Raw genomic sequence first — 26,123 nt, 5'->3', positions numbered from 1 at the left:
GATGGATGAATGGATGAATGAATGAATGAATGAACAAATGAGGTGGTTGTGAGAATTAAATGTGAATCAACGTAAAGCACTCTTCATAGTGCCCGAAACATAAACATCTATCCAGATGCTGTTATGAAAACATCTGATGAACTATGACTGGTTAATGGATTCAGAATCATGATTCTTGCACTATTTTTAACTTGCCTCTTCCTAGTGTACTGTGGATAAACATTTCATGGCACTTATTTAGAGGTGTGTTGGAAAATGGACTTTCCGGGATGGGGCGAAGTGGGCAGAAGACCCTGAGAATAGCATTTGCTGATTTCCACGTTGTAAATACTCCCACCATGACCAATTTCAAGCTACCAAAATTCCTGGAAATATAACAAATGGCTCTCACAAGCCAGTACACTCTCTCTCTTGGGAAGGGTCCTTTCAGGCCTCCAAATCTTGTTTGTTGAGTTCAAGTTTAAAGTGAGATTTTTTTTTTTTATAGACAACTTTTTCACACTCTCCCTTCTTGATGAGACAAGATAAGGGCCATCCACTGACTTTGGTCGGGTGCTCAAGGAAACTAGTTGGATGCGTTGGGCTGCGTTTTCTGTATGACTCTCTGTGCACTCTTAGACTAATGTTTAAGGCTCTAAACATGACATATTCATGCCAGACCACTGTGAGGACCAACTAATCTCATAAAACACAAACCAAATTGTGTTTACATTCATTTAAACGGAGATATACTAAAACAGAATCAAGGCACCATCTATTTAAGTGTTACCAGTGAGCAGAATCTATTAAGACTGACTACCTGACCCCAAGATCCCAAAATGGAGTGAGGGTCAATGCTGCAGATAGAGGTTTCTCTGGTATCACAGCCTTGCTATACATGAAACATGATCCCTTGGCACCCAAAATAAAGCAGCAGCTTTTTTAAACTATAGCAATCTACCAACCACAGTTTTCAGATAACACAATCAAAATTTCAAAATCCACAGACACTCTACATGCAATGATAACATGCCAGTAATCATTGCTTCTCTTCTGTAAACTAAATGGAAAGTCTATGGAGTAAGACAGGAAGAGATTAGTTTCTGCTCCACTGTATTAGCTATCTATTGCTGTGTAACAAATTATCCCAAAATTCAGCAGCTTAAAACAACACACATTTATTATCTCACAGTTCCTGTAGAGCAGGAATCTGGGCACAGCTCAGCTGAGTCCTCTGCTTCACTGTCTCTCAGAAAGCTGCAACCAAGTTGTCAGCCCAGGAACTGAAGTCACATTGAAAGATTCGACTGGGGAAAGATCCACTTCCAACCTTACTAAGTGATTGTTAGCAGTTTTCAGTTCTTTGTGGCTGTTCGGGTGAGGGTCCCAGTTCCTCACTGGGTGTCAGCTGGAGGTTACCCTCAGTTCCTTACCACACGGGCCTCTGCCACATGGTAGCTTGCTTCATCAAAGCATGCAAGGCGAGAAGGCCACAGGGTGTACTAACAAGATGGAACTAACCTAATCATGGAAGTGACATCGGCATCCCATTACCTCTGCCATTCTATTGTTTAGGAGCAAATCACTAGGTTCAGCCTAAACTCAAGAGAAGAAGATTACATAAGGATATGAATTCCACAGTCTTGGAATACAGATGGGAAGACCAGGCCCAACAAAACATATCTTTAAGCATCTCAATGTGAAACCAAGCCATCTGACTTCCCAAACAGGTAGCTAAGGTCTCATGAAAACAAAACCGAGGAGAATAAGCATGGAGGATATTAAGTCTGAAGACACAAAAGTCTACTCAAATGTTATAAGCAAATACAGTCTATATCAGAGAAAACTCCTGGGAGCACCTGCATTACCAAATCCCAACATGAAAGCCATGTTTTCTGAACAACCAAACAAATGACTCACTGGAAGCACTGCCCATCCAAAAAGGTACATAATGCCAAGAAATCTAGTTTGGTCTAAAAGCAAATATCTTTTCGAATTTTTATTTATGGCTGCAGAATATTTTGAAAATATACTTAATGCCATTTTATTGCTTCCTGTTTTCTGTGAGATCTGTGTCTGCCACAGCATTTTGCCTACATGGTACTATTGAGATCCACATCCACCATAGTAGCAAGGAACTGTTATAAAAATTTCAAACCTTGGCCGTCACCCACATTCTTTCTAAGATCTATCCGACTACATATTCTCAGATATCTGAGCCTCCCAACATTCAATGGTGGTGGCAAGCCAGAGAGGCTGCCTCTGAGAAACTTCAAACGATTTAACTGAGTGCAAAACACACTCTCAGAAAACTTGGAACACTCTGTCCTTGGAACATTCATGTCTCTCTGTCCATGAATGTAAATGCAGGCAAAGATTATCTAAACGTTCAAAATTGGTCTGCACATTTTTCCATTCTTTCCAGAAATATCCTTGGGCTTTACTTTCTGAAAACCCCACCCCCAATTCAGCTATAAAAGTATTTACGCTCATTGTTTTGCTAATCACCTATTCATTTTGCTCCTTTAAAAAGAGGATACTTAATAAACATCTAAAATTTAACCAGTACTGCATTTAAAAGGCCCTGAAACAATGGCCATCTGTAGGAAAGCAATTGTAAACCACCTTAGAGTTGACATGTGCTGCACACACTTGGGTCCTGAATACGTGTTGAATCATAATGGAACATACGTGTGGTGGGCAGAGGAAAAAAAGACTAATGCGAAATTCCAGTTTAAAGGTGATAAGCAGACAGGAAGGTTATAAAACAGATGACAACAGCAATTTGGTTAAGGCTACAGATAACTTTCAACCTGTGGTAATAACTTGATAACATATTTAACGTATTTTAACTTGTAAAATACGGCTTTGGGAAAATAAAGTGAATGTCCTTACCTCTCTAAGATGTATGTTTTCCTTCTCTTTCTGGTCTAAAATCACTTCCAAGTGGCTGACTTGAGACTCAGCCTCTGCCATCCTACGTGTCCGTTCATTGTCATCCTCAAGACTTTTGGACGGCAAACCTTTACTTTGCAACATCTCAAGAAGCTTTTTAATCGACTCATCTCGGGCATTGAGGGTCTGTTTCTGTGTTTCGATTCTCAGCTCCATTTCCTCCAAGGTCTTCCTCAATAGGAACAGTTCCTTAGCCTGTCTGTCATGCTCGGCTTGGAGCCGCCGGAAGTTCTCCTCCGTCAGTTCGATGGTAAAGTGCTCTGCTCCTCGGTTGCCACTCTCTTGCTGCAGGAGGTGGTTGAGGTCTCTCTGGGTTCGCAGCTCATCCTGAAGGGCCTGGATTGTCAACTGCAGGTGCTGTGATGAGAAAGACGGAGCAGGAGAGGAGAAAGAAGGGGGAAAAAGTCAATGGACATGCCAAACGCTCTTTGCTGCTACCACACTATGAAGATGGAATGTTAATCATGAGGTCCAGAGGGCCAGCCGTGAAGTCCTCCAGGGTGACTTCAGAAGCATGGGACAGCACATGGAGAGGGGGAATTAATTCAATGATGCTTTCTGAATGTCTTAAGAGAAATGTACACATACATAGAAACAGTATATTAGTGTCAGTCACAAGGTAAATTATACATCTACAGGGTTTTAATTTAGGAGTGGAAAGGGTTAGAGGGAAGCTTTCACAAACACACCTTCTTTACACCCACAATGCTCCAGACTCAGTATTCCTTGTTTTCTAAGGTGTTCTTTATTCTACTATCCATTATTTTCTGTGATTAAGTGCATGTCCATTTAAAAATAAAAATAATAGCATCCACTACAAGTAGACACAAACAAGGACTTTATTTTTACAAATAAAGCTGTGAACAGGTTTAGTAAACAGGATTACTGCATCTGCAAGCAAAAGGGAACAAATGCAGACAGAGACACTCAAACACACAAGGGGGTGAGGCTGTACAGAGCAAAACAAACGAGCTGCAAAGAGTGGACAAACCTTGGTTCTTCTGGCATCCAGTAGCTGAACAGCATGGGAAATGAAAGAAAAATGAAGCAAAAATCAACACAAAGAAAAGTCCAGTGCAAGCAAAGGATATTTAACAGAAAGAACTTAACACAAAGTACCTTCACAGAGAAAAAAAAGAAAAAAGAACAACGGTTTCTTACTGCAGCAAAGACCCATAAGCTACACAGAATTTATAGCACTGATGCTTGATAAACGTGATTTTTAAAAAGAAAAAAAATGAGGTTTATTCCACCTTTTGTCTTCCTAAATCTCATTGACCCAAGAACCCAATATCTTGGTTGTATTACCAGGGAGGAAAGCACAATACTCCAGAAGTACCCACATGTCATTCCAGGTCACCATTTTAGGCAAAACCAGAGTGAAAGTGCCAGAGAAACAAAATAGTTACCACTTGTGAGAAAAGAAACCCTTGCATGAAGACAGGTGGTGAATTCAGCAACACTTTCCCAACAGGGGCAATCCCCAGGCTGATCAAAGCAGGCAGCCATAAGCTGAAGGCATCTCTGTCCTAGGAAGAAACCAAGGGGGCTTCCAAAACACAGTTACTCATCCATTCACCAAACACATTCTCCCCATGCAGACCAGACACAATGCTAAGTACGGGAATCAAGATGGACGTAAGGCATAGGTCCTGCCTGAAAGGAACTCACAGTATTGTAAGGCATGGATAATACTATGTCTAAGTTACATAAATACTGTAGCAGTCCACACTGGGAAATCCTTCTGAATTCCCACAGCTGACACCCAGAGGGGTTGAGATTTTTCTGAGTGGGGGCTGTACCCAGAAACTAGCCCCTAGTGATGCATTAATTAAACCCTTCGTTGGTATCCACTTCAACTTTCCATTTAGGAGCATCCAATGAGAAATTCCTAGAGCACAAGGAACAACTACTCTCTCTCATTTGTGTGCCACAGCGTCTCCCAGGGTACTGAATGCAGAGTAAGAAACTGGTATGTATTTAATGATGGTGATTATAAATTTTTAAAAATATAACTCACCCCTGTCAAAATTACTATAAAGTAAAATTAAAATTCAGTGCTTTTTAGTATAGTTACAAAGTTCTACAATCATAAACGCAATAAATTTTAAAACATTTTCATCACCCCCAAAAGAAACGCTGTACACTTTACAAGTCACCCCCCCATCTTCCTCCCTACCCTCAGGCCCTAGCAACAACTAGTTTACTTTCTGTCTCTATGGATTTGCCTATTCTGGACATTCCACACCAATGGAATCATGCAATAAGTGGTTTCTTTCACTTAGCATGTTTTCAAGGTTAATCCATGTTGTAGCACGGATCAGTATTTCACTCATTTTATAGATGAATATTATTCCATTATAGGGACCTACCACATTGTATTTATCCATTCAGCAGTGGATTCATACACAAATACTCAGAGCACCATTATTCATAACAGTCAAAAAGTGGAAACAAAACGTATATGTCAGTCAACCGATGAATGAGTAAATAAAACGTGGTATATGCATACAATGGAGTATTATTTAGCCATACAAAGCAATGAAGTACTGATACACACTGCAACATGGTTGAATCTTAAAAACACTATGCCATGTGAAAGAAGCCAGTTACAAAAGACCGCATGTTATATGATTACACAGGAAATATCCAGAATAAGCAACTCCATTGACAGAAAATAAATTGGTGATTGCTGGGGGGGTTGGGGGAATGCAGGATGACTACTAAAGGGTGTGGTAGTCATCCTTCCATCCCTCATTTGGGGGATGATGAAAATGTTCTGGAATTAGACAGTCATGTTGGTTGCACAACTTTGTGAATATACCAAAAACCAATGAAGTTTACATGTTAGATGGGTGAATTGCATGGTACATAAATTATATCTCAATAAAGCTGTCAAAAAAAACATGAGGTGGGATTGTAAGGTAATGTGACCTTCCTCCACCACCCCCAATCCCTAAACCACAGCAAAGTTCACAGGAGTATCAACCGTCTTCAGCCCATTGATGTGGCTGCTGCCAAGCCTCTTGGGACTGTGCAACTGTCTTCAAGTCATTTAAACATTCTTGACAACGGCAAATCTTTGTCCTTTGAAAGTGGCTTGGATTTCTGAGACGATCCAAGTTTATTTGGAGACAAACACGATGAATCAGGATGATCAGACTACAAATCATCTTTTCTGAGAGTGACCAAAAATAAGACTGGATTTTTTATGTAGTTAATAAACTACTAGCCAGAAGGGAATTCCCCCCCTCCCCCGCCAAAAAAAAAATTGCCCAAGTGCTTTGAGCAAAGACAGCAACATTGGAAGATAACTCTGTTAAGGCGGCTGCCCCGTTGGATGGGCAAGTTGCCTATTGCCCTGATCCTTTGTTTCCAAACCCACAAAATGGGACTAATCATAATGCCTACCTCATAGAGTGCCTGTGAGGAATAACTAAGATAATGCATCAAGTGCCAAGTTTGAGAGTGAAGGGAAGGAGTAAGTTCGGTAGAGAGAAAGGAAGGAAGAGAAGTAGAAAAGAAGAATGAGAAGGAGGGCTTCCCTGGTGGCACAGTGGTTAAGAATCCACCTGCCAATGCCAGGGACATGGGTTCGAGTCCTGGTCGGGAAAGATCCCACATGCCACGGAGCAACTAAGCCCGTGCGCCACAACTACTGAGCCTGTGACCTAGAGCCCGCGAGCCACAACTACTGAAACCCACGCGCCTAGAGCCCATGTTCCGCAACAAGAGAAGCCACTGCAATGAGAAGCCCGCACACCGCAACGAAGAGTAGCCCTCACTCGCCACAACTAGAGAAAGCCGCGCACAGCAACGAATACCCAGCGAAGCCTAAGACAATTAAAAAAAAAGAAAGAAAGAAAAAGAAGGAGAGAGAAAAAGAAAAAGGTGAGGAATGGAAGGGGAAAAAAATCACTCAATTTATCCGTTCAGTGTGCATTTACCCAGTGTCTTCCTCATACTGATGAAATTTTAAAACAAAAGAAAAGAAAGGAAAAGAAGTGGTCCATGCTCCCAATCCATGTGGACAAGTAAACCAATAGTAGCAATACGACATAAGTCATAGCCAGGTGGCTAGAAATGCAGAGAAGGTGTAACCCAGGCTACAGACGTGTAAGAAAATAACCCCCCAAACCAACAGCTACCACTGAACTATGTCTTGAAGAATAAATGAGAGTCAACTTCGTGAAGAAAGATGGAAAGAGTAGAGAAAGTACAAAAGCCTAGAGGCAAAGACAGACTAGACCTATTAATGAACAGTAATAGCAAAAATCTGTAGAGTGCTTCCACACTCCAGGCCCAGTTCTAAGCATTTTTAATCTTCACAACCACCCAGTGAGACAGCCACTGTTATGAACTCCATTTAACAAATGAGAACATGAACACACAAAGTGGTTAAGTAACCTGTACTGTTACCCAGCTAGGTAAGTGGCACAGCCAGGTGTTCATCCAGAAAGTCTGACCCCAACACCCCTGCATGAACCACTACACAACCTGACCTCTGAATTGGTATAAATACTTCAGGATGGCTGAAAAAAAGAATACGGAGGTGGGCAGGAGTGGTGAGAGCAGACAGGCAGGCAATTATGACAGTTATAGCAATTCTCAAAATTAAAAATTAGCCATCCTAACCAACCTATTCCTCAGAGGTTGTCATGATGGATACTTCCAGTTTGTACATTAAGAAAATTTATTTTCCAGATAATCATTTTATTAGTCACTGAATGACTTCAGCATGACCAAACACAATCTGATAATCAACCTAAAATTTAGTGTTCAAAAATTTCTCAAACCCATATGTAATTTAGTTTTCATTCTCTTTTAAGATATTTAAATTAAGCAGGAATCTCCTTGTTCCTAAAAAGGGATTCTTGAGCAAAATTAATGTGCCTTATAGAACACTGATCATCCTTCTGCTTCAGAGGATGGGGAGAGATTTTTAAACACTCTTTTTCTCTCTCTCTCTTGCTCTCTCTCCCTCCGCTTTCTCTCCCCTCTTCATTGTCTTACTTTTAAGAGAGTTAACTCAATCAAGTTTCAAAAATTATTTACCAGATACTCATCTCTAGTTGAATACTTAACATAGACAATTTCAATTTTAAAATATAATAAACAGTACTTTCAATAAATAACCCACTGAAAATAATATTCTCTCTGTCTGTTTCCTCATTTGTAAAAGTGAGAGTAGTAATTCCTACTGCATAAGGTTATTTTAAGGATTAAGTGAGTTAATACATATAAAGCTCTAGAAAGTACTAGGTAGACAGTAATCAATTATATCAATCAGGATAGGCTAGAGTATGCTGTGACAACAGCACAAAAACCCACATTCTGAAAGATGAAACCCACCTGACATGCTGATGGCATGGAATCAGAATTCTGAGAGCTCACAGAGGCCTTAAAGATTAGCTTGTTAACTTCATTTTACAAATGAGAAAAATCAGATCCACACAGGTTAAATGATAGGCCCAAGAGCACACAAACACACTGCTAAAGCCAGAATCTTTCTGGGGTCTTGGACTCCATTCTGGTATGAATTCTAATAACCCTAAGAGTAGACCAAAAGGGGTGGCTCTCCACTTTGACAACTTAGGAAATAGCAGTGGTGTCTCATATGGATGAGAGAGAACCTAAATCATTTCCTATCTCTCATTAGGATAAGAGATAACCTAAATCATTTCCCCTCTGCACTACTGGTCCCATCAAATAGTTAAATAGCATGGGACACTCCAAGGATAATTTACTGAGACCTCCTTTCTAAGTCCTTGCAATTAGTAATAGCTACTGAGTAGCTATTAGAAGACAAGCTCAATTTAAAAAAATGCTCTCTAAAAGATCAACATACAACAGTACAAGTGAAAACTCTGGCAAAGCCAAAGCACTTTCTCTAAGGGTCAAAAGGTTTAAAAAAATTTTTTTAAAAGATGCACAGGTTTCAATCTCCCCGCTTCCTTGATTATTCACATCCTTGGAATTGAATCGTCTCCCACTTCTCAACCACGAAAGCACATTTCTTTTAAGGCAGCCACTTAAACTTCACTGGATCAATAATCAAGAGCATTCATTTCAGTTTGTTACCTACATCAGGTACCTACAAACCCGCAACTTGCAAGGATGTGTCCAGGAGCCATCTCTCTGGAATCTCCCAGTCATCACTGTGGTCTCAACTTCCCAAAGCCTCAACCACCCTTCTGTTGCTTCCATTCCACTGCATATTAGGAGAGAGAAGCCCTTCCAATGTCCACCTGCATCGGAAGGGGACATCACTAGGTGATCCAACCTCATGCCTGGGTCCCAATCAAAATTCTATCCACTTGGCACTTATGGCACAGGTGAAACAGGTGGCAAAACAGCTAATTCCCTTCAAGCACAAAAGTGAGTCTATGGTTGGATGAATATTCAGAAAGCTTTTTACTCCCCACCCTGATTGTGGGATCATTCTCCAGTTGTCCTCAAACAATCAAAGCTGAAAAGGCAAACTCCCTTATCCACAGCTGACCACTGAGGACACGACAGAAGAAAGCAAAAGCAGCTGTGACAACAGGCATCCAGACTCCTCTCTGCAGTCGCTCTGTTAGGAGTGAAAACAGAATGCATCATATTTATCCTGATACCTGGCCTTTAACCCAGTTCTTTTTCATCTTTTCCCCCCACAATTAATTACATACTTTGAACTCTGTCCTGGAAAAGGCTTAACCCCACCTCCAGTCCACGGAAGGAAAAAAGTTTAGAATCATTGCTCTGTCTGTTAAACACAGTTAAACAGAATGGGAGCTAAAGAGATGAGTCCGTCCAATTGATTCCAAGTCTCAGACAATAAAGGAGGTCATAAGGACTTCTGTTTCTGGTGTTATGACAGGCTAATTTTCTGATAGGACCTCCTAGTACTCAACAGTCGGATAAAGGCAAATATATCTTTCAAAGCATTGCTGTGCTCACAAAAAAGCAAGGGAAACCTCCAAGAAAGAAAGAGAGAGAAAGTGAGTACCTCAAGGGCAGATTCTGGGCCAAATTTGTATCATACCCCCTACTCTAGCACATAATAGGTACGCAATAAATAGCGAGCAAAATATGGATAGGAAGATGAAGACCAGAAAGGAAATTGTTCACTCAAAGGTCAGCACAGGGAAACAGTGTGAGGGAGAACGGCTTCCATTCTTTGCTTTGCTGTTGTTAGCCTGGGGGTTGGGGGAGAGTTGCGGACAGAGGGGAGAGTAGGAAGAGTATCCTTGGCCTCAGATTACTCTGTCCTGTTCTCTCCCCCAAAATTCAAAATTCCTCACGTCCACCAGCCCACTCATCTGACAATACTCCTCCAAAGCTGCCAGAACTATGTCCACTTCACAAGAGAATAAATTGAACTGGCTTAAGGGATTCTACTGCAATCACATCGTTAGCAACCATGGTCCAGGGTCTAAAATAGACATTTCCTCCAGCCAATTCTAAAGTCTCTCCTGCTCTAAAAATACTATAGAACTTCATTTTATACAACTCTTACAGGCTTCCATAGTCACTTAATTTTGAAAAAAGGAGAACAATGAAAATATAAGAAACTAAGGCATACTTGAGTTTATATGGAAAAGGGGGGGAAATATACTTTGCTTTAGCCAACGTTTAGGAGACTGACTTCCAATAGCTACTGGAGTCAGAATCTAATCCAGATTTCAGAATGTCTGAAACACAAAAAAGGTAAATAGAATGAAAATATAATTACATATGTATGATGTGCATGGAACACACAATTATTTAAGTAGGGACTAGCCAGATGTTTAGAATCTACTGTGTCTTATCCCCAAACATGGAAAATATGAGTTCCTGGCAGATTTGAAAAAATTTGTGACCTTAAGCTCTTTTCCACACTATGGGGAAAAAACAAAAAATGATAAAGTTTTGTACTACAAAGCAGTTTAGGGTTTCATTGCTATGAAAACCGTCTCTGAGCTTGATAAAAATATGAATTGGCTTATATCCAAAAGTCTTGAACTTTTTAAAAATAAATCCATACTCCTTCTCAAGCAAGGGCTTAACATACTCTTTCAAAGAAAAGAGAATCTCTTTGCAGACAACTTGGCCTGCTCTACTTCTCCTATGACTTTATTTTCCTATTTATCATTTTCCAGCTTGTCTCAAATCAAATATTGAGGGCAGGTTCTCTGATTCCTTTTTCCATAATCCTGCGTGCAGGATGTGCAGCATTCCTCGTGGCTTCAAACCTTCCATGGCTGCGTCATGTGTGCGAAAAGACACACGGCAGGCATTGGCTAAAAACACGTGGCCCCAGTGGACTGTTCAAAAGTTGCTCTGCTGAGAAAAGTATTAAAAATTAATATGTAGGGCTTCCCTGGTGGCGCAGTGGTTAAGAATACACCTGCCGATGCAGGGGACACGGGTTCGAGCCCTGGTCCGGGAAGATCCCACATGCCGCGGAGCAGCTAAGCCCATGCGCCACAACTACTGAGCCTGCGCTCTAGAGTCCGCGAGCCACAACTACTGAAGCCCACACGCCTAGAGCCTGTGCTCCGCAACAAGAGAAGCCACCGCAATGAGAAGCCCGCACACTGCAATGAAGAGGAGCCCCCGCTCACCGCAACTAGAGAAAGCAGCACGCAGCAACAAAGACCCAACGTAGCCAAAAATAAATAATAAAATAAATTTATTTAAAACAAAAAAAATTAATATGTAAACATATGGTCTAGGCTTTCTCCTTTAGGGTAGAATAGGCACATAGCTAATAGAGAATATTGATAGGTGATTTTTTTAAAGCACCAAAGCACCAGTATCCTGGGATCCTCACACAGATGCACTATCCATGATAACTGCAGAATCCACTTTGGTTGATAAAATGTGACATTTTGCCAAAATTCATAATACTAAGAACAGTATACATGCGAAAGCCCTCGGCAGTTGCTTTTGTAAGTGAGGAGTTCTGGTTTTCATTACAGACCAATACTATAAGGTGGCACAGTATTGGAATACTGTACTGAGCTGAGAGTTAAGGACTTAAGTTCTAATTCCAGCTTTGCTACTAACCAATTACATGATATGGATAAAATCACCAAACTTGTCTGGGCTTCCAAGAGCAGTGGTGATGAGCAGGGTTTTGAATCCTGTAGCTACCTATGACAGCCTATGTCACCTTGGACAAATTATTTAAGTACTGTGAACATCAAATTATTCATCCATAAACAGGAAATAATCATCATAACTAACTTACAGGATGTGCACAAAGACAACATGAGACGCTCATCAAAGTGAACAAGTCCCAAAAAGCATGAAGCACAGGTCCTGGCACACAATGAGTGCTCAATAAATGTTCACTGCTGTCATTGCTGTTGAGACAGTGGTGGTGGCTAGAGGTCCAGAATTAAAATGTGTCTCCTTCCTCCTCTCATTGAAAACAAATAAACATAAATTTCTGACCATCAAATACATGCAACAGTGGGAAACAAAATGCTAAGTACTTTGGCATTTTTTAAATAAGGGAAAACAGGAAACAGTTGTTTTAAGACCAACTCAGAGACGGATAGAACTGATTTCCTATTAACTTGTCTATAAATAACTCTTTAAGCGGCTCTAGGGAATACCAACGATTTGTTTTGAAGGTCAGGGTTCTTTCCCTACTATTATCCAGTAATATATAAGCAGCTAAAAGACAGTGGCATCCCCTGATGTTGACACTGCTCAACCTGTTACAGGTAAAAAAAAAAAAAGATACAAATTTAAGAAATACTGATATTTTTTAAATGTGTTTAGAGAAGCAACCCAAAACATGCAATCATAAAAATGATGGTTAAAATTGGAACTTTTCCAATTATTAATAGTCACAGCCACATGCAGTTAGTGGATAGTTCTTTCATTTTAATTGTTTAGCAAATCTTCAGTGTAAATGACATTTTAAAATCTTTACTGCAATTTCCTTCCCCATCACCTCCTCTTCACCCCCCAACATGTTCACTTAACAAAACTGCTTACCACCTAAGTATTTCTAAAAAAAGAGGACCTAAATTAATATCATTGCAAATAGCCAGGTGGCAAGCATTGAACTGCTAATTTTTCCCTACTCTGACCACATGGTTTGCTCAGTCAAACTCTAATCCTTGTTATTCAAGTTTTCATGAGGAGAGATTCTGCCTAAGCACTCTCCTGCTTCTCTCTGCTTCTTGAGTCACTCCACCCCTGGGAAGGAGGGATAACTGACCTCCATGCTACTCAAAACGTGACCCTTGGACCAGCAACATCAGCATCACCTGGGATCTTGTAAGAAAGGTGGAATCTCTGCAGGGGGGTGGTGGTGTGTTGAACTGGGAGACTGGGATTGACATATATACACTGATGTGTACAAAATGGATGACTAATAAGAACCTGCTGTATAAAAAAATAAATAAAAGAAAAAAAAATAAAGCAACATGACTACTAAAAAAAAAAAAAAGAAAGGTGGAATCTCAGGTCTCACTCAGACCTGCAGAATCAGAATCTGCATTTTAACAAGACTACCAGGTAATCTGTAGGCACATAAAGGTTTGAGAAGTACTTCTCTGGACTTCAAGAAAAAGTTTCAGCTCTATTATTGCTTTAAGAAAGTTTTGGTCATTGAAAGGTGGGGAAGGAAAACATCATGAAAATAGTACTGTAGTACAGTCCTAAGGAGCACACTGAAAAGTCAGTTTGTGTGATTAATAAAAACTGAGTAAACTATGAGTAGTGCCCCTTAATACAAGACAATACTAGATAAAATAGACAGAGGGTCATTCATTCATTCATTCATTCAACCTTAATTGAACTATGTGCTCTCTGACAGGCATATATACTAAGTTTCCTTTCCAAGTCAAAAAAGAAAGCCTGCCAGGTTAAATATAAATAAATATATTTATTATTATATACATATCTATTTTATTATATATAAAATATGTTACAAATATTATATAGTATATGATTATACATTATTATATATGCTATTTTTAAATGATATATAATATCTGAAATTTAATTCTATACCATTATTTTTGTTATTGTTATTTAAAAGTCAATCTGAGGGAATCTTTAAAGACTCATCTAAAATGCCAAGTACTAGGCTTTACATTCAACTATTTTATTCATTTTTACTTTTAAGTAGCATATCCATGCTACTGTGCTCTCGGTGGAACTTTAAGTGACTGCAAAAACCATGAGGAGTCTGAGATGAACCTTATTTTACAAACTATAACTTGAACAGTATATAGGGAAAATGTGAACATACTGGGTCCTAAGTAGCCTAATCACTTAAACACCCTAAGTTTTTCCATTTTATTAAAAGGTCTACAACTTCATTTCTTTCTCTGGTGTAAAGGTAAGATTACTACTGTATCTACACAATGCCTATGATCTTTAATATTTTATATACATATATACATTTTATATTATAACAGAGAGAATGAATATACCATATCCCATAAATAAAAATATGGCCAACATACCATAGGAAAGTAAAATGAAGAGACAAGAAAAAAACTAGAAGAAAATACATCAAAATGATCATTGCTGGGGGAGAGGGGAATAAAGACTGACTACTAAAGGGTATGGATGGGATTTTGGGGGGAGGTGATGAAAATGTTTTAAGTGAATACAGTATAAATCACCAGATTGTACACTTCTAAAGGGTGAATTTTTATGATACATGAGTTATATCTTAATAAAACTGTTAAAAATGACAGCAGGTGGGAGCATTATGGAGGCCTTCTGCAAATATTTTTTCCAAGAATAATTTTTGAATGCCTACTGCTATAGATTGAATGTTTAGGTCCCCCCAAAATTCTTATGTTGAAACCTAATCCCCAATGTGATGGTACTTGGGGAGGTGGGGCCTTTAGGAGGTGATCAGGTCTTCAGAGTAGAGACCTCATGAATGGGAATGCTGGCCTTATAAAAGAGGTCTGAGAGAGCTCCCCCACTCCTTCTACCCTGTGAGGGCACAGTGAGAAAACAGCTGCCCATGAACTAGGAAGTAGGCCCTCACTAGACACCAAATCTGCCAGCACCTTGATCTTGGACTTCCCAGATTCCAGAACTGTAAGAAATAAATGTTTGCTGTTTCTAAGCCACCTGGGCTATGGCATTTTTTTTTTTTTTTTAGCAGCATGAATGAAACTAAGACACCTGCCATGTGCTCATCACTGCTAGATTAGTTAATATTCTTTGAGTTCCAAGCAACAGAAACTGATCTGGCCTACCTTAAGCCAAGGAAGAGAATGTATGAGAAAGATATCAGGGTATCTCCCTGAATCAAAACAGCAATTGTGAAAACAAAACCCAGGAAAAGAACAAGCAGTACACAACAGGAATCTCTGCAAGAAGCTGTGACTTGGTTTCAACAATTCTTTGCTACAAATTGTAAATACCCAGGACAGAAGACAAAAATGATCCTGGCATGGGCCAGGTGTCCACCATGAATCAATCAGTTGTGGCAGGTGACACTGCTCATCAGGAGCTACTCAAAAGAGAAGTATATTTGTTTAAAGGTGGGCACAGACCCCAAGAAGAATCTATCAATACTACAATTGCTGTTATAATTAAAGAAGCAAAATATGAACAACATAATAGTGCTATAGTTATGTTTATTCAGGGCAAGGAATTCCTAAACGGCAATATATACAAGACTTGGGTGATCTCCATGGTACAAACATAACCATGCCAATTCAAGCTTCTGACATCCAACAACAGACATGAGTTAAGAGACTGGAAAACTTAAAGAGAATTATAGACTTCCAGGAGGAAATAAAGGAATAATTAATTTGACAGTGAAAGTCCTAAATATTTGATTGAGAGTAATACTCCCAATTAATAACCCTGTCTTTGATGTCAAACAGTTTGGGGTCAATCTCCAGCTTGGGCACTCACTAGCTGTGGGGTCAATCAGATCACTCACTAGCTACAGGGTCCCACAGCCTTGGGTGGGCAGTGGGACCCTAACAGGTTACTTCTGTTCTCTAGATTTCACTTTCTATCTCTTTTAAAAGCTCCTAATAATACAAACGTCTCACAAAACCATGATAAACTTAAACAGATAATGCATATTAGATACTTAGCAAGTCCCACTCCAGTCCACAGGAAGCCATCATTTTTAAAAGCCGTTGTTATGAATATACAAACCCAAAATGTAATGGAAAGAAACAATAGTAGAGTGGGGTCGGGGGGGGTGTGTGAAATTATGTTTGGCTGTGTCATACACAAGTAAAACCTTTAACCCAGAGGAAATTTTTGGCTTGGCCACTTCAGATGCTAACCTTTCAATATCAAATAAAATACTCTGAAAGAATAACCCTAGATTTTTCTACAAGCTGGTATATGCATTTCAAAAAGACAGCAAATATTTAACAACAGAATCACTGAAGATTAGTGATGAAAGGGATCAGAAGAATAATTATTTTTGCTTCATTTTATAGGAGGATAAACTGAGGCCCAAAGAGAGGAACCACTCCTCACCCAAAGTCACAGCAGAGATGGCAGCACTGCTAGCTCTAAAGCCCAGATGCCAAACTCACAGCACATTGTTTTGTCCTGGTCTTTCCCTTATAGCCCCATGCACCAGTCTTATTTGGTCACCAAACTGCAGAAGGATCCCATTACCACATAATTAGTGTCAGGCATGTGCAACAGCTACCACGAGCCAGATTTCCACACTGGAGTCAAACATGTTTGGCCCAGACACATCCCTTCCACCACATACCACCAATGCTGTAACCACACTCCATACCCCAGTGGCTCTAGGACTTCAGGAGTTGGAACAGATGATTAATTCCAACCACGATGAAGTAACTCTTCTCTCTGAAAGGACTTCTTAAAGAATACCCTTAGAGAACTTGAAAAGATTTAGCATTCTTCCACCTGAGAGCTTCAGGACTTTAAAAAATGTTTAGAGGAATTTCCCCCCCAAAAAATGTGAGATATATGTCAAGAATGAAGGGGCCACTTAGGAACCTGGAAAATATAATGATAAGTCACAGGAGATCCATGTTATCATTGAGAAAGCCAAAGCAAAAACCAGAAAGAAGGAAGGGTTCTTTTACAGATACCATCACTGGAAGAATATGTTATATGGCTGAGAAATAAGATCCCTCAATACCAATCCTGAATAATATCAATTTGAGGTTATTTTTATTTAATCTGGATAATTCTATACATATTATTAATAACAAAAGTTTTCCCTAGCAAAAACTCAGAAACCCATGTAAGCACATTCATGAGCATATGGATACATTTCATATGCTTTAAAAGCCCTTCTCAAATCTTTAAACCAGTGAAAGTGAATACAAGTGTCTCCAAAAGGATAGTAAAAATTATTTTTAAACAAGGACTTGCAAAGTACTTTTTTCATCCCTGGATATTTATTTTGTTTTATAATTCATTTGAGACTTTTAAAGTTGGGAAGGGAGGAAAACGGCTTTCAAATTTGAGTCTGGAACAGAGCTAACCTATCAAGTCCAACAGGGATATAAAGAAAGTGTGTCCAACAGTGCAGACACTGCCGGTGCCCTGAACAAAAGCATTATTGAATGGAAGAAGAATTTAAATTGAAGCAAGTTCGAATGTAAAACCTTAGTAACTACAAGTCCTACTGCCGTTTTTCCTAATAAGATAAACTATTAGTTCTGGGTTACATAAATTTCAACATACCAGAGCCCTCAGCAAGTTACAGGGAGGCCAATGGCTCTCTTGAATCCATGCATCTGCACATTATTTAAAGTGCATGATTATCCCTCTCACCATCATTTGAGTCCTTAGGTGTGGAGTAGAAAAAGGCTGCTGTACAAAACCAATGAAGACGGGGGCCTATGAAACGAGTGGAACTTTTTGCTGTATCTTTAAAGTTTTGTTTCTTTAGTTTAAAAATCCAAAGGGAAATAAGAGTGGAAAGAATTGCAGGCTTTATGGTTTTAGAAAGGAGGAAAAAATAAACATAGGATGAGTTTACAGTGTCTGCAAAGAGACTCCTCACTTATTCCTTTAAATAAGCTTTTAAGTCACCTTTTAAAGGGGCAAGGAAAATTCTGTTATTAGAGGAGTTACTGAAATCTAGTGTGGATTTCAGTTAAGTGCCCGAGTCCTGGACTCAAGCGAGAACTGGATTTACCACTGTTTGTGTCTATACTGTTTAATCTCTGGCAAATAATTTGCCCTCAGTTTCTTCCACTGTAAAATGAGGATGACACACTTGTAGTTGTGAATAATTTTATATTTATGTATATATGTAAATGTATATATACTTATATCTATATATGGCTACATATATAGCTTAGTACAGTTTATGAATTCAATAAACAACCTCTCTTCATGTTACAGTTACTATTAATAGTGAAAACCACCATTTTGCTAGAAAGTATCTTTAAAGGTTATTTAGCAATTCATTCAATAAACTCTAGGCAAGATAACATTTATTTACTTCCTCAGAAAGAAGTCTTTTTTTTTTTGAAAGAAGCTTTTTTAAGGATGCTAACACAATCTTCCATCAAATCCGCTATCTGTCTTCCTTCATTTGAGTCCAGTCAGAGAGTCTGCGGTCATTAATTTCTGCCACAACCACTCCCAGGCAACATTCACTCAACTCACTTTTACTGAGCATTGATTCAGTGTGATAAGCACTATGCTAAGGCACTGAGGATACAAGCTCAGATAAAGCACGAGACGTTGTCCTTGGCCTTGAGAAGCTCTTAGTCAAGAGAAAGTGACAAATGTGTAGACCAATAATCAGGACAGAAAGGGATGTGAGCATAAGGGAGCATATACAAAGTGCTGAGGCAGCACAGTGGAAGGAGGCATTGATCTGGTTTGAGCACAAGAAACTCCACAGAAGATGTGAACTTTGAGTGGGGACTAAGAACAAAGGAGAATTTTCCAGAGGCAAAAAGAGAAGGTATTCCAGGCAGGGTAAAGGACATAACTAAAGTCTGGAAGTGTGGAAAAACCATGGCATGTTGGGTAGGAAAAGAATACACCATCAAGAGTGGCAGGAGGTAGCTACAAAGGTGGCAGTGCTCATCAATAAAGGACTCAAATGTCATGAAAAGGATGTGAACTTCAGAAAGTGATGTAAATACTGTTTAATACTGCACGTTACAAACCGCACTTATGAATGCATTCTCAGAGGTCCATGAGTTTCATAAAAGTTTGAAATTCCTTTGTTTTAATTTTAATGATAATACAAATAAAATTATCTAAAATTAAGACACAACTTTTATCTGTGCTGACAATTTATGTTTCATTCATTCATTCAAAATATATCTATTGAACATCTACTATGTGCCAGGCACAATACTAGGCATTGGAGATATAACAATGAGCAAAAGAGACAAGTACCTGACCTCATGGAACTTAGAATCTAAAAAGGGGAGACAATCAGTAAACAAACAGAAGTATAGCATATCAGGAAACAGTGCTGATAACCCTAACCAATAAACAAAACATGAAAATGGTAAGAGGGTATTAATTTCATGCAGGATAGACAAGTAGTCAGTCATACTTCCTCACCAATGTGACATATGAGTAAAGATATATGAAAGATAGCTTCAGAAAATAAGATTTATTTTCCCCACAGTTGTCACAAACATTCTTACGGGTCTACGAGAACGTTTTTTTATTTTTACTTTAAAAGGGACACGTATACTAAAGTTTGGGGGAGACATAGGGGTGGGTATTTTACAGTTGGAAGATAGCCTGAAAAGAAGATTAGAGGCAGAGAAATCAATGAGAAGGTATTGGAATAATCCAAGTTACAAGACAGGTAACTATAAACACCAGGAAAAGCTAGAGAAAATACAAAATCAAATGAAAATACAAAAATACCTCTTTGCATGCATAGATGACCATGCATGAAAGTAAGAGAAATCCTTGGGAGCCAAAAACAAAAAGGAAAATTAAAAATCAGATTAGTGAAAGGAGCTGAGGGTTTGTCTGTCAACGGCTCAAGGCAGGGGCAGAGAGAGTGAGCTTGGGTTCACAGCCTTAGAAGCGTGCCAGAACAGGCTCTGGGCAAGTTAAAGCTGAGACCCCCTCCATAAAACTGGATCTGTGAAATGATAGATGACAGCCTGAATTCTGGACTCAGGACAAGATAAAACTAGTTTCTCCAAGGGTCTACCTTCAGGTGAATATGGGGTTCACTTTCCAGTGCCTGAAGTGGAGAAATAAAAATAAAAATGATCCCAAGGTGATACCTGCAAAAAGAAATGCTCTGGAAGTACAGTCTTTCAACCCAGATCATGCAGAATGTCAAATATCAAATGATATTCAAAGAAAGAATGACTAAAAATTTTCTAAAATTCATTAAAGATTGAGGGAAGCAAAATATATCCAAACAAGATAAGTAAAATTAAACTCACACCCAAGTATAGCAAAGCAAAACTACAGAACATCAAGCATAAAGAGAAGGTTTTAAAAGCAACGAGCGAGAAGGAATAGATTAACTGCAAAGGAATAATGCAAGATGACAATAGACTTCAAGGAAGTAACAATATCATTTCAATAACAAAAGATTGAAACTGCTAAGAGAACACTTTCAACCTTAGAATTTTACTCCCAGTTAATCTGCCATTCAAGAATGAAGAGAAGGGCTTCCCTGGTGGCGCAGTGGTTGAGAATCTGCCTGCCAATGCAGGGGACACGGGTTCGAGCCCTGGTCTGGGAAGATCCCACATGCCGCGGAGCAACTGGGCCCGTGAGCCACAATTACTGAGCCTGTGCGTCTGGAGCCTGTGCTCCGCAACAAGAGAGGCCGGGACAGTGAGAGGCCCGCGCACCGTGATGAAGAGTGGACCCCACTTGCCGCAACTGGAGAAAGCCCTCACACAGAAACGAAGACCCAACACAGCCAAAAATAAATAAATTAATTAATTTAAAAAAAAAAAAAGAAACTGGGATTAAGAAAAAAAAAAAAAAAAGAATGAAGAGAAAATAAAGGTATCTTGAGACAAAAAGTTTACCACTAACATAATCCACCTGAAATAGCAGTGTGTTACACTAGCTCATAAGAGCCAAATTTTCTGGACTCTTGAGAGTCAGTTGACAATATGTTGGTTACTTGAAATCAGCCATGGTGGGAGTATTTACACCATGGAAAACAGCAAACACTAAAAATCAGGCTCTTTTGCCCTCAGGGAACCAGCTGTTAAACATTTACAAGCACACCACGAACATTAAGGAACTTCTAGAATATGTACTTCAAGAAAAAAGAAAAATCTAGAAGGAAGAATTGATACGAATGAAGGACAGGTGATCAAATAAATATGGTAAATGTTGTAATTCTAAGCACTGATTATATAAAACAATAATAATGATGACAACTAATTTGGACGGAATCAGGAGTTTATCAATCAGGTGATCAACTTATGCTGTGGTAACAAACCCAAAATCTCTTTGGCTTAAAACAGCAAATGTTTATTTCTCACTCATGCTAAATATCCTTCAGAGGTTAGCAGGAGGACTCTGCCCATTGTAGCCCCCCAAGGACCTCATCTCAAAACCTTCTTCAACAATTGCTACAGGTCATATGGTGAACTACACCCTAGCTCTTGAAGCTTTCTGTTTCTCATACTTCACTGGCCAAAGCAAGTCACATGGCCATGCCTAATTTCAAAGGGGACTGGAAAATATTCAATACAACACTATCATATCCCCAGGGAGATATATAGAGAAAAACATATAAGACTGGAGGCAAATGGTTGGTGTTAAAATGTTCCAAATTCTTCATGGATTTTTTTTTTTTTTTTTGAGAAAACTAAGATAAACAGGTTAACTTTAGACTTGAATTCAAGTGCACATGTTAAAATTCAAATGTAACAGTTAAAAGAAGAGAATATAACTTCCAAATATGTAGGAAAGGAGAATAAAGAAAATGCAAACAATCAAAAAAAAAGATGAAATCGACATAGAAAAGGGAGAGCAAATAGGAAGCACAAAATAAAACAGTGGAAATAAATCCGAACATATCAGTAATTACAATAAAGGTAAATGGAATAAACTTACCACCTAAAAGGACAGAAATCATCTTTTGGCATTTTTTAATGCTGTTATATCTGTTTATAAGCAATATGCCTAAAACTTAAAAACACAGAAAAGTTGAAAGTAAAAGGATGGATTCAGAACACAGGCATGAAATCACACAGGCCTGGAAGCCACAAAACCTCAGGCAAATCACTTAACCTGGGGGAGTGGCAGTTTCCTCACTTGTAGGATGAGCTTTACAATATTATACACTAGTTCCACATATGAACCATGTTACAAAGTTCACAACACTTCACAATGTTATTAGGATAAGCTGTGCATAAAGTGCTTCAAACAGGGCTTGGTTCATAGCAGCAGCCTGGAAAATGATAGCTGTCATCTTATTAATCCTACCTGCCCACACACAGTGGGGTAGTGTTTGCAAACAGGACTTCAATCACTCTTCCCATCCCTATCCTCATGTACTTCTGCAATGTAACTTTGCTACCACTCCCATCAAGAAGTCCAATCTATTACTCCACCCCCTGGGTGTCTTTTTTTTAATAAATTTATTTATTTTATTTTTGGCTGTGTTGGGTCTTCATTTCTGTGTGAGGGCTTTCTCCAGTTGCGGCGAGCGGGGGCCACTCTTCATCGCAGTGCGTGGGCCTCTCACTATCGCGGCCTCTCTTGTTGCGGAGCACAGGCTCCAGACGCGCAGGCTCAGTAGTTGTGGCTCACGGGCCCAGTTGCTCCGCAGCATGTGGGATCTTCCCAGACCAGGGCTCGAACCTGTGTCCCCTGCATTGGCAGGCAGACTCTCAACCACTGCGCCACCAGGGAAGCCCCCCCCGGGGTGTCTTTTGATTAACAGAATTCAGAGGTGATGTCTGTGAGTTCCAAGCCAAGGCCTCAAGACACCTTGCCACTTCACTTTCATCCTCTTGAGACTTCGGCTTCCAGCCAAGAAGGAGTTACAGAGACAGAATAATTTTCTCGCCTGAAACAACTAATAAACTAGACAACATATAAAACAATGGTTTCAAGAATAGTAATCCCTGACTTTCCTGGTGGCACAGTGGTTAAGAATCCGCCTGCCAATGCAGGGGACACGGGTTCGATCCCTGGTCTGGGAAGATCCCACATGCCGTGGAGCAACTAAGCCCGTGCACAACTGAGCCTGCGTGCTAGGGCCTGCGAGCCACAACTACTGAGCCCGCATGCCACAACTACTGAAGCCCATGCTCCTAGAGCCTGTGCTCTGCAAGAGCAGCCACCGCAATGAGAAGCCCGCGCACCACAACGAAGAGTAGCCCCTGCTTGCTGCAACTGGAGAAAGCCCACGCACAGCAATGAAGACCCAACGAGGCCAAAAATAAATAAATAAAATAAATAAATTTATTTTAAAAAATTTGTTAAAAAAGAATAGTAATCCCTGAGAGATGGGAATCAAATGAGGTGAGCACTATAACTGCCCCAGCCTATTGCCTGAAGACAATGTCCAGGCTGCAGCACAAGGAGGAGAATCCCAGGCAAAGACCTATAGTCTCCCTAGTTTGGGAGGAGTCTGGAAAGATCAAGGCAACTAAAGTTCACAGGGCAGAGAGCTGCAGAGGGTCCCCCTTGAGTATTCAGCTATTAACCATCACACATGTGTGAATAAACTGCCTGAGGCCAGGGAAAGAACCACCCAAAAGGATAGAGGAAACCATACTTGGAGCTCAGACTTTTGCCCTCTTGATATTAAGCCCAAGATACCCTCTTTAAGACTACGAGACCATGAGAAGAAAGACCCAAGCAGGGGCTTCCCTGGTGGCGCAGTGGTTAAGAATCCGCCTGACAATGCAGAGGACATGGGTTCGAGCCCTGGTCCAGGAAGATCCCACATGCCGTGGAGCAACTAAGCCCATGCACCACAACTATAGAACCTGCACTCTAGAGCCCATGAGCCACAACTATGAAGCCCGTGTGCCTACAGCCCATGCTCCACAACAAGAGAAGCCACCGCAATGAGAAGCCCACGCACCTCAACAAAGAGTAGCCCCTGCTTGCTGCAACTAGAGAAAGCCCACATGCAGCAACAAAGACCCAACACAGCCAAAAATAAATGAATTAATTAAATTTAAAAAAAGACAGACCCAACCAAAAGGCAGCACCAACCACCAGACATGTGACAGAGGCCATCTTAAACCAAACAGCCCTGTCAAATCACCAGATGACTGCAGCCTCATGAATGACCCTAGAAGAGATCAGCAGAAGAACCACTGAGCTGAGCCCAGCCAAGTCAGGCCAAAATTAATGATCCTCAGAACTATAAGCAAATAAAAGTATTATTTTAAGTCCCCAAGTTTGGGGCTGATTTATTACAGTGCAATAGATAACTGATATAAAAGACACCTAAAACAATGTTGTATATACAAAAAAGTGAGCAATAAATGTCCAGTAAATGGCCCATCCCTGCCTCCCACTGGCATAACCAATACCTAAGGGCAGCCAGCCCCAACTACAGCAAGAATCATAGCCTTCCTGAAGGAAATTAAAACCATTCTGGAAACACATTCTGAATCAGAGAATCTGGAAATATCACAGCTCAAGTGTCACATCTACTGTAAAACACTCGCAAGATTCTGCTGATGGAAATACCCGCTTCTTCCTCTTGTTTCCATGGAACACTGAAGATAGCCCTGCGCTTACACCTATGTCAGGGTAGTCTGGGGGCCTCCTATCCTCAGCAGCAGCCAGCCCCAGGCACAGCTCAACAGTTCACCTCTTATTCGTGGTGAGTCACTTAGCACACTTCCTGTCCCTCAACAATAACTACACTGGATGCAGCATGCTGGGCTATTTTAATCCTTGAGAAAGAGGTCAGAACACAGAGATTAAAGGATGACTAAGGAAGCAGCTCTGTGATGACAGAGGAAGCTGGCCTTACATTTATCAAGACCCTCCCCCGCCCCATGACTCACCCTGCCCCGGTGGGGAGAAATACCAGCTGCAGTCTCAGGAGCCAATAGTCCACAAGATAGTTCAAAACTCTAATGAGCTTTTGTGCATCTCCAAGTCAGCCTGCTTCAAAATGAGCATCTGTCTGCTGCCCTTGGTCACAGAGGAAAATGACAAGCCAGGAGTTCATGCCAATCTGAAAAGCCCAGATGAGCCATAGACACAAGAGCCTGTTGGAAAGTAAAAAATTAAAAATCACCCCGGACCCCTGGCTACCTCTGAGACCTCATTTCCCACCACTCTCACCTTCACTGAATAGGCTACGGCTAACCCCAGCCTCCGTGCTGTTCCTCAAGCATGCCAGGCACACTCCTGCCTCAAAGCTGTTGCTTTCACCCTTCCCTCTGCCTGGAATGCTCTTCCACCAGATGGCTGAATGGGTCCCTCCCTCACTTTATTTAGTTCCCCACTCAAGCATCATTTCCTCAGGGAGGTCATCATGAACTACTCCATCTAAATTAGGCCCCTCACATTCACCCTGGCATTCTCTATTCCCTTACCCTGCTCTTTTCCCTCATACCACACAGCACCACTAGACATTACCAACATCTATCTTTAATTACTGTGTCTATCTTCTAACTAGACATGAGCTCCGTGAGGGTAGGGATTTGACTATTTGTTAAAAACTGTACACTCAGTACCAAAAACAGTGCCACACTCCTAGTAGATGGTCGATAAATATTTGTTCCATAAATTAATTTATTAACTATATGATGTCCTCCATACATTATAAATGTGTTGTCAATAGTGCTGTGCGTGGCTCATGAAAATTAGATTACAAGCTCTATAAAGACAGATGCTATACTTGTCTTGCTCATTTATGGACTATATGTAAAAAGAATAACTAACACTTAAAAAGTGCTTACTCTTTATATGCATTTTCTCACATCTTCAAAACAACTTTATGAAGTGAGTGTGATTACCATCCCCTTTTTACAGATGAGGAAAGTCACAGCTGAGATTTGAGTCTGACTTTGGGACCCAAGTTCTTAACCCCAATGCTACGTTCCGAGGTAAGAAACAGAATGAATGAATGACTGGATTATGAGCTAGAGATGTCCATCATGACTTGCTCTGGTCAAAACCTACTCCAAGCAACTCTGTCCATCCACAGCCAAGTTCCATGTCCCTGCTCCTGCCTCCCCCCAGTCCAGTGGCTAAATGGACCAAAGAATAGGCCTCTCACCCATGGCCTGACTGGGCCATCGTATGTCTCTCAGAAAAATGGAATT

The 26,123-nt window shown here is 40.2% G+C and overlaps 1 protein-coding gene across 5 annotated transcripts in view; it reads right to left on the bottom strand.

The window, feature by feature from the left end:
- The window catches only part of ERC2 (ELKS/RAB6-interacting/CAST family member 2), a 956,481-nt gene that overhangs the window by 792,259 nt on the left and 138,099 nt on the right, over nt 1-26,123 (bottom strand). For all 5 annotated transcript variants that reach the window (XM_082346804.1, XM_082346808.1, XM_082346806.1 and 2 more), the window contains one exon: nt 2,875-3,291. In XM_082346804.1, coding sequence (XP_082202930.1) covers nt 2,875-3,291 — 417 coding nt within the window. The remainder of the gene's footprint in view (nt 1-2,874; nt 3,292-26,123) is intronic.

Source organism: Balaenoptera borealis (genome assembly GCF_965194805.1).
Source record: "Balaenoptera borealis genome assembly, chromosome: 12".
Taxonomy (NCBI): domain Eukaryota; kingdom Metazoa; phylum Chordata; class Mammalia; order Artiodactyla; family Balaenopteridae; genus Balaenoptera; species Balaenoptera borealis.
This window is presented reverse-complemented; position numbering and strand designations above follow the sequence as displayed.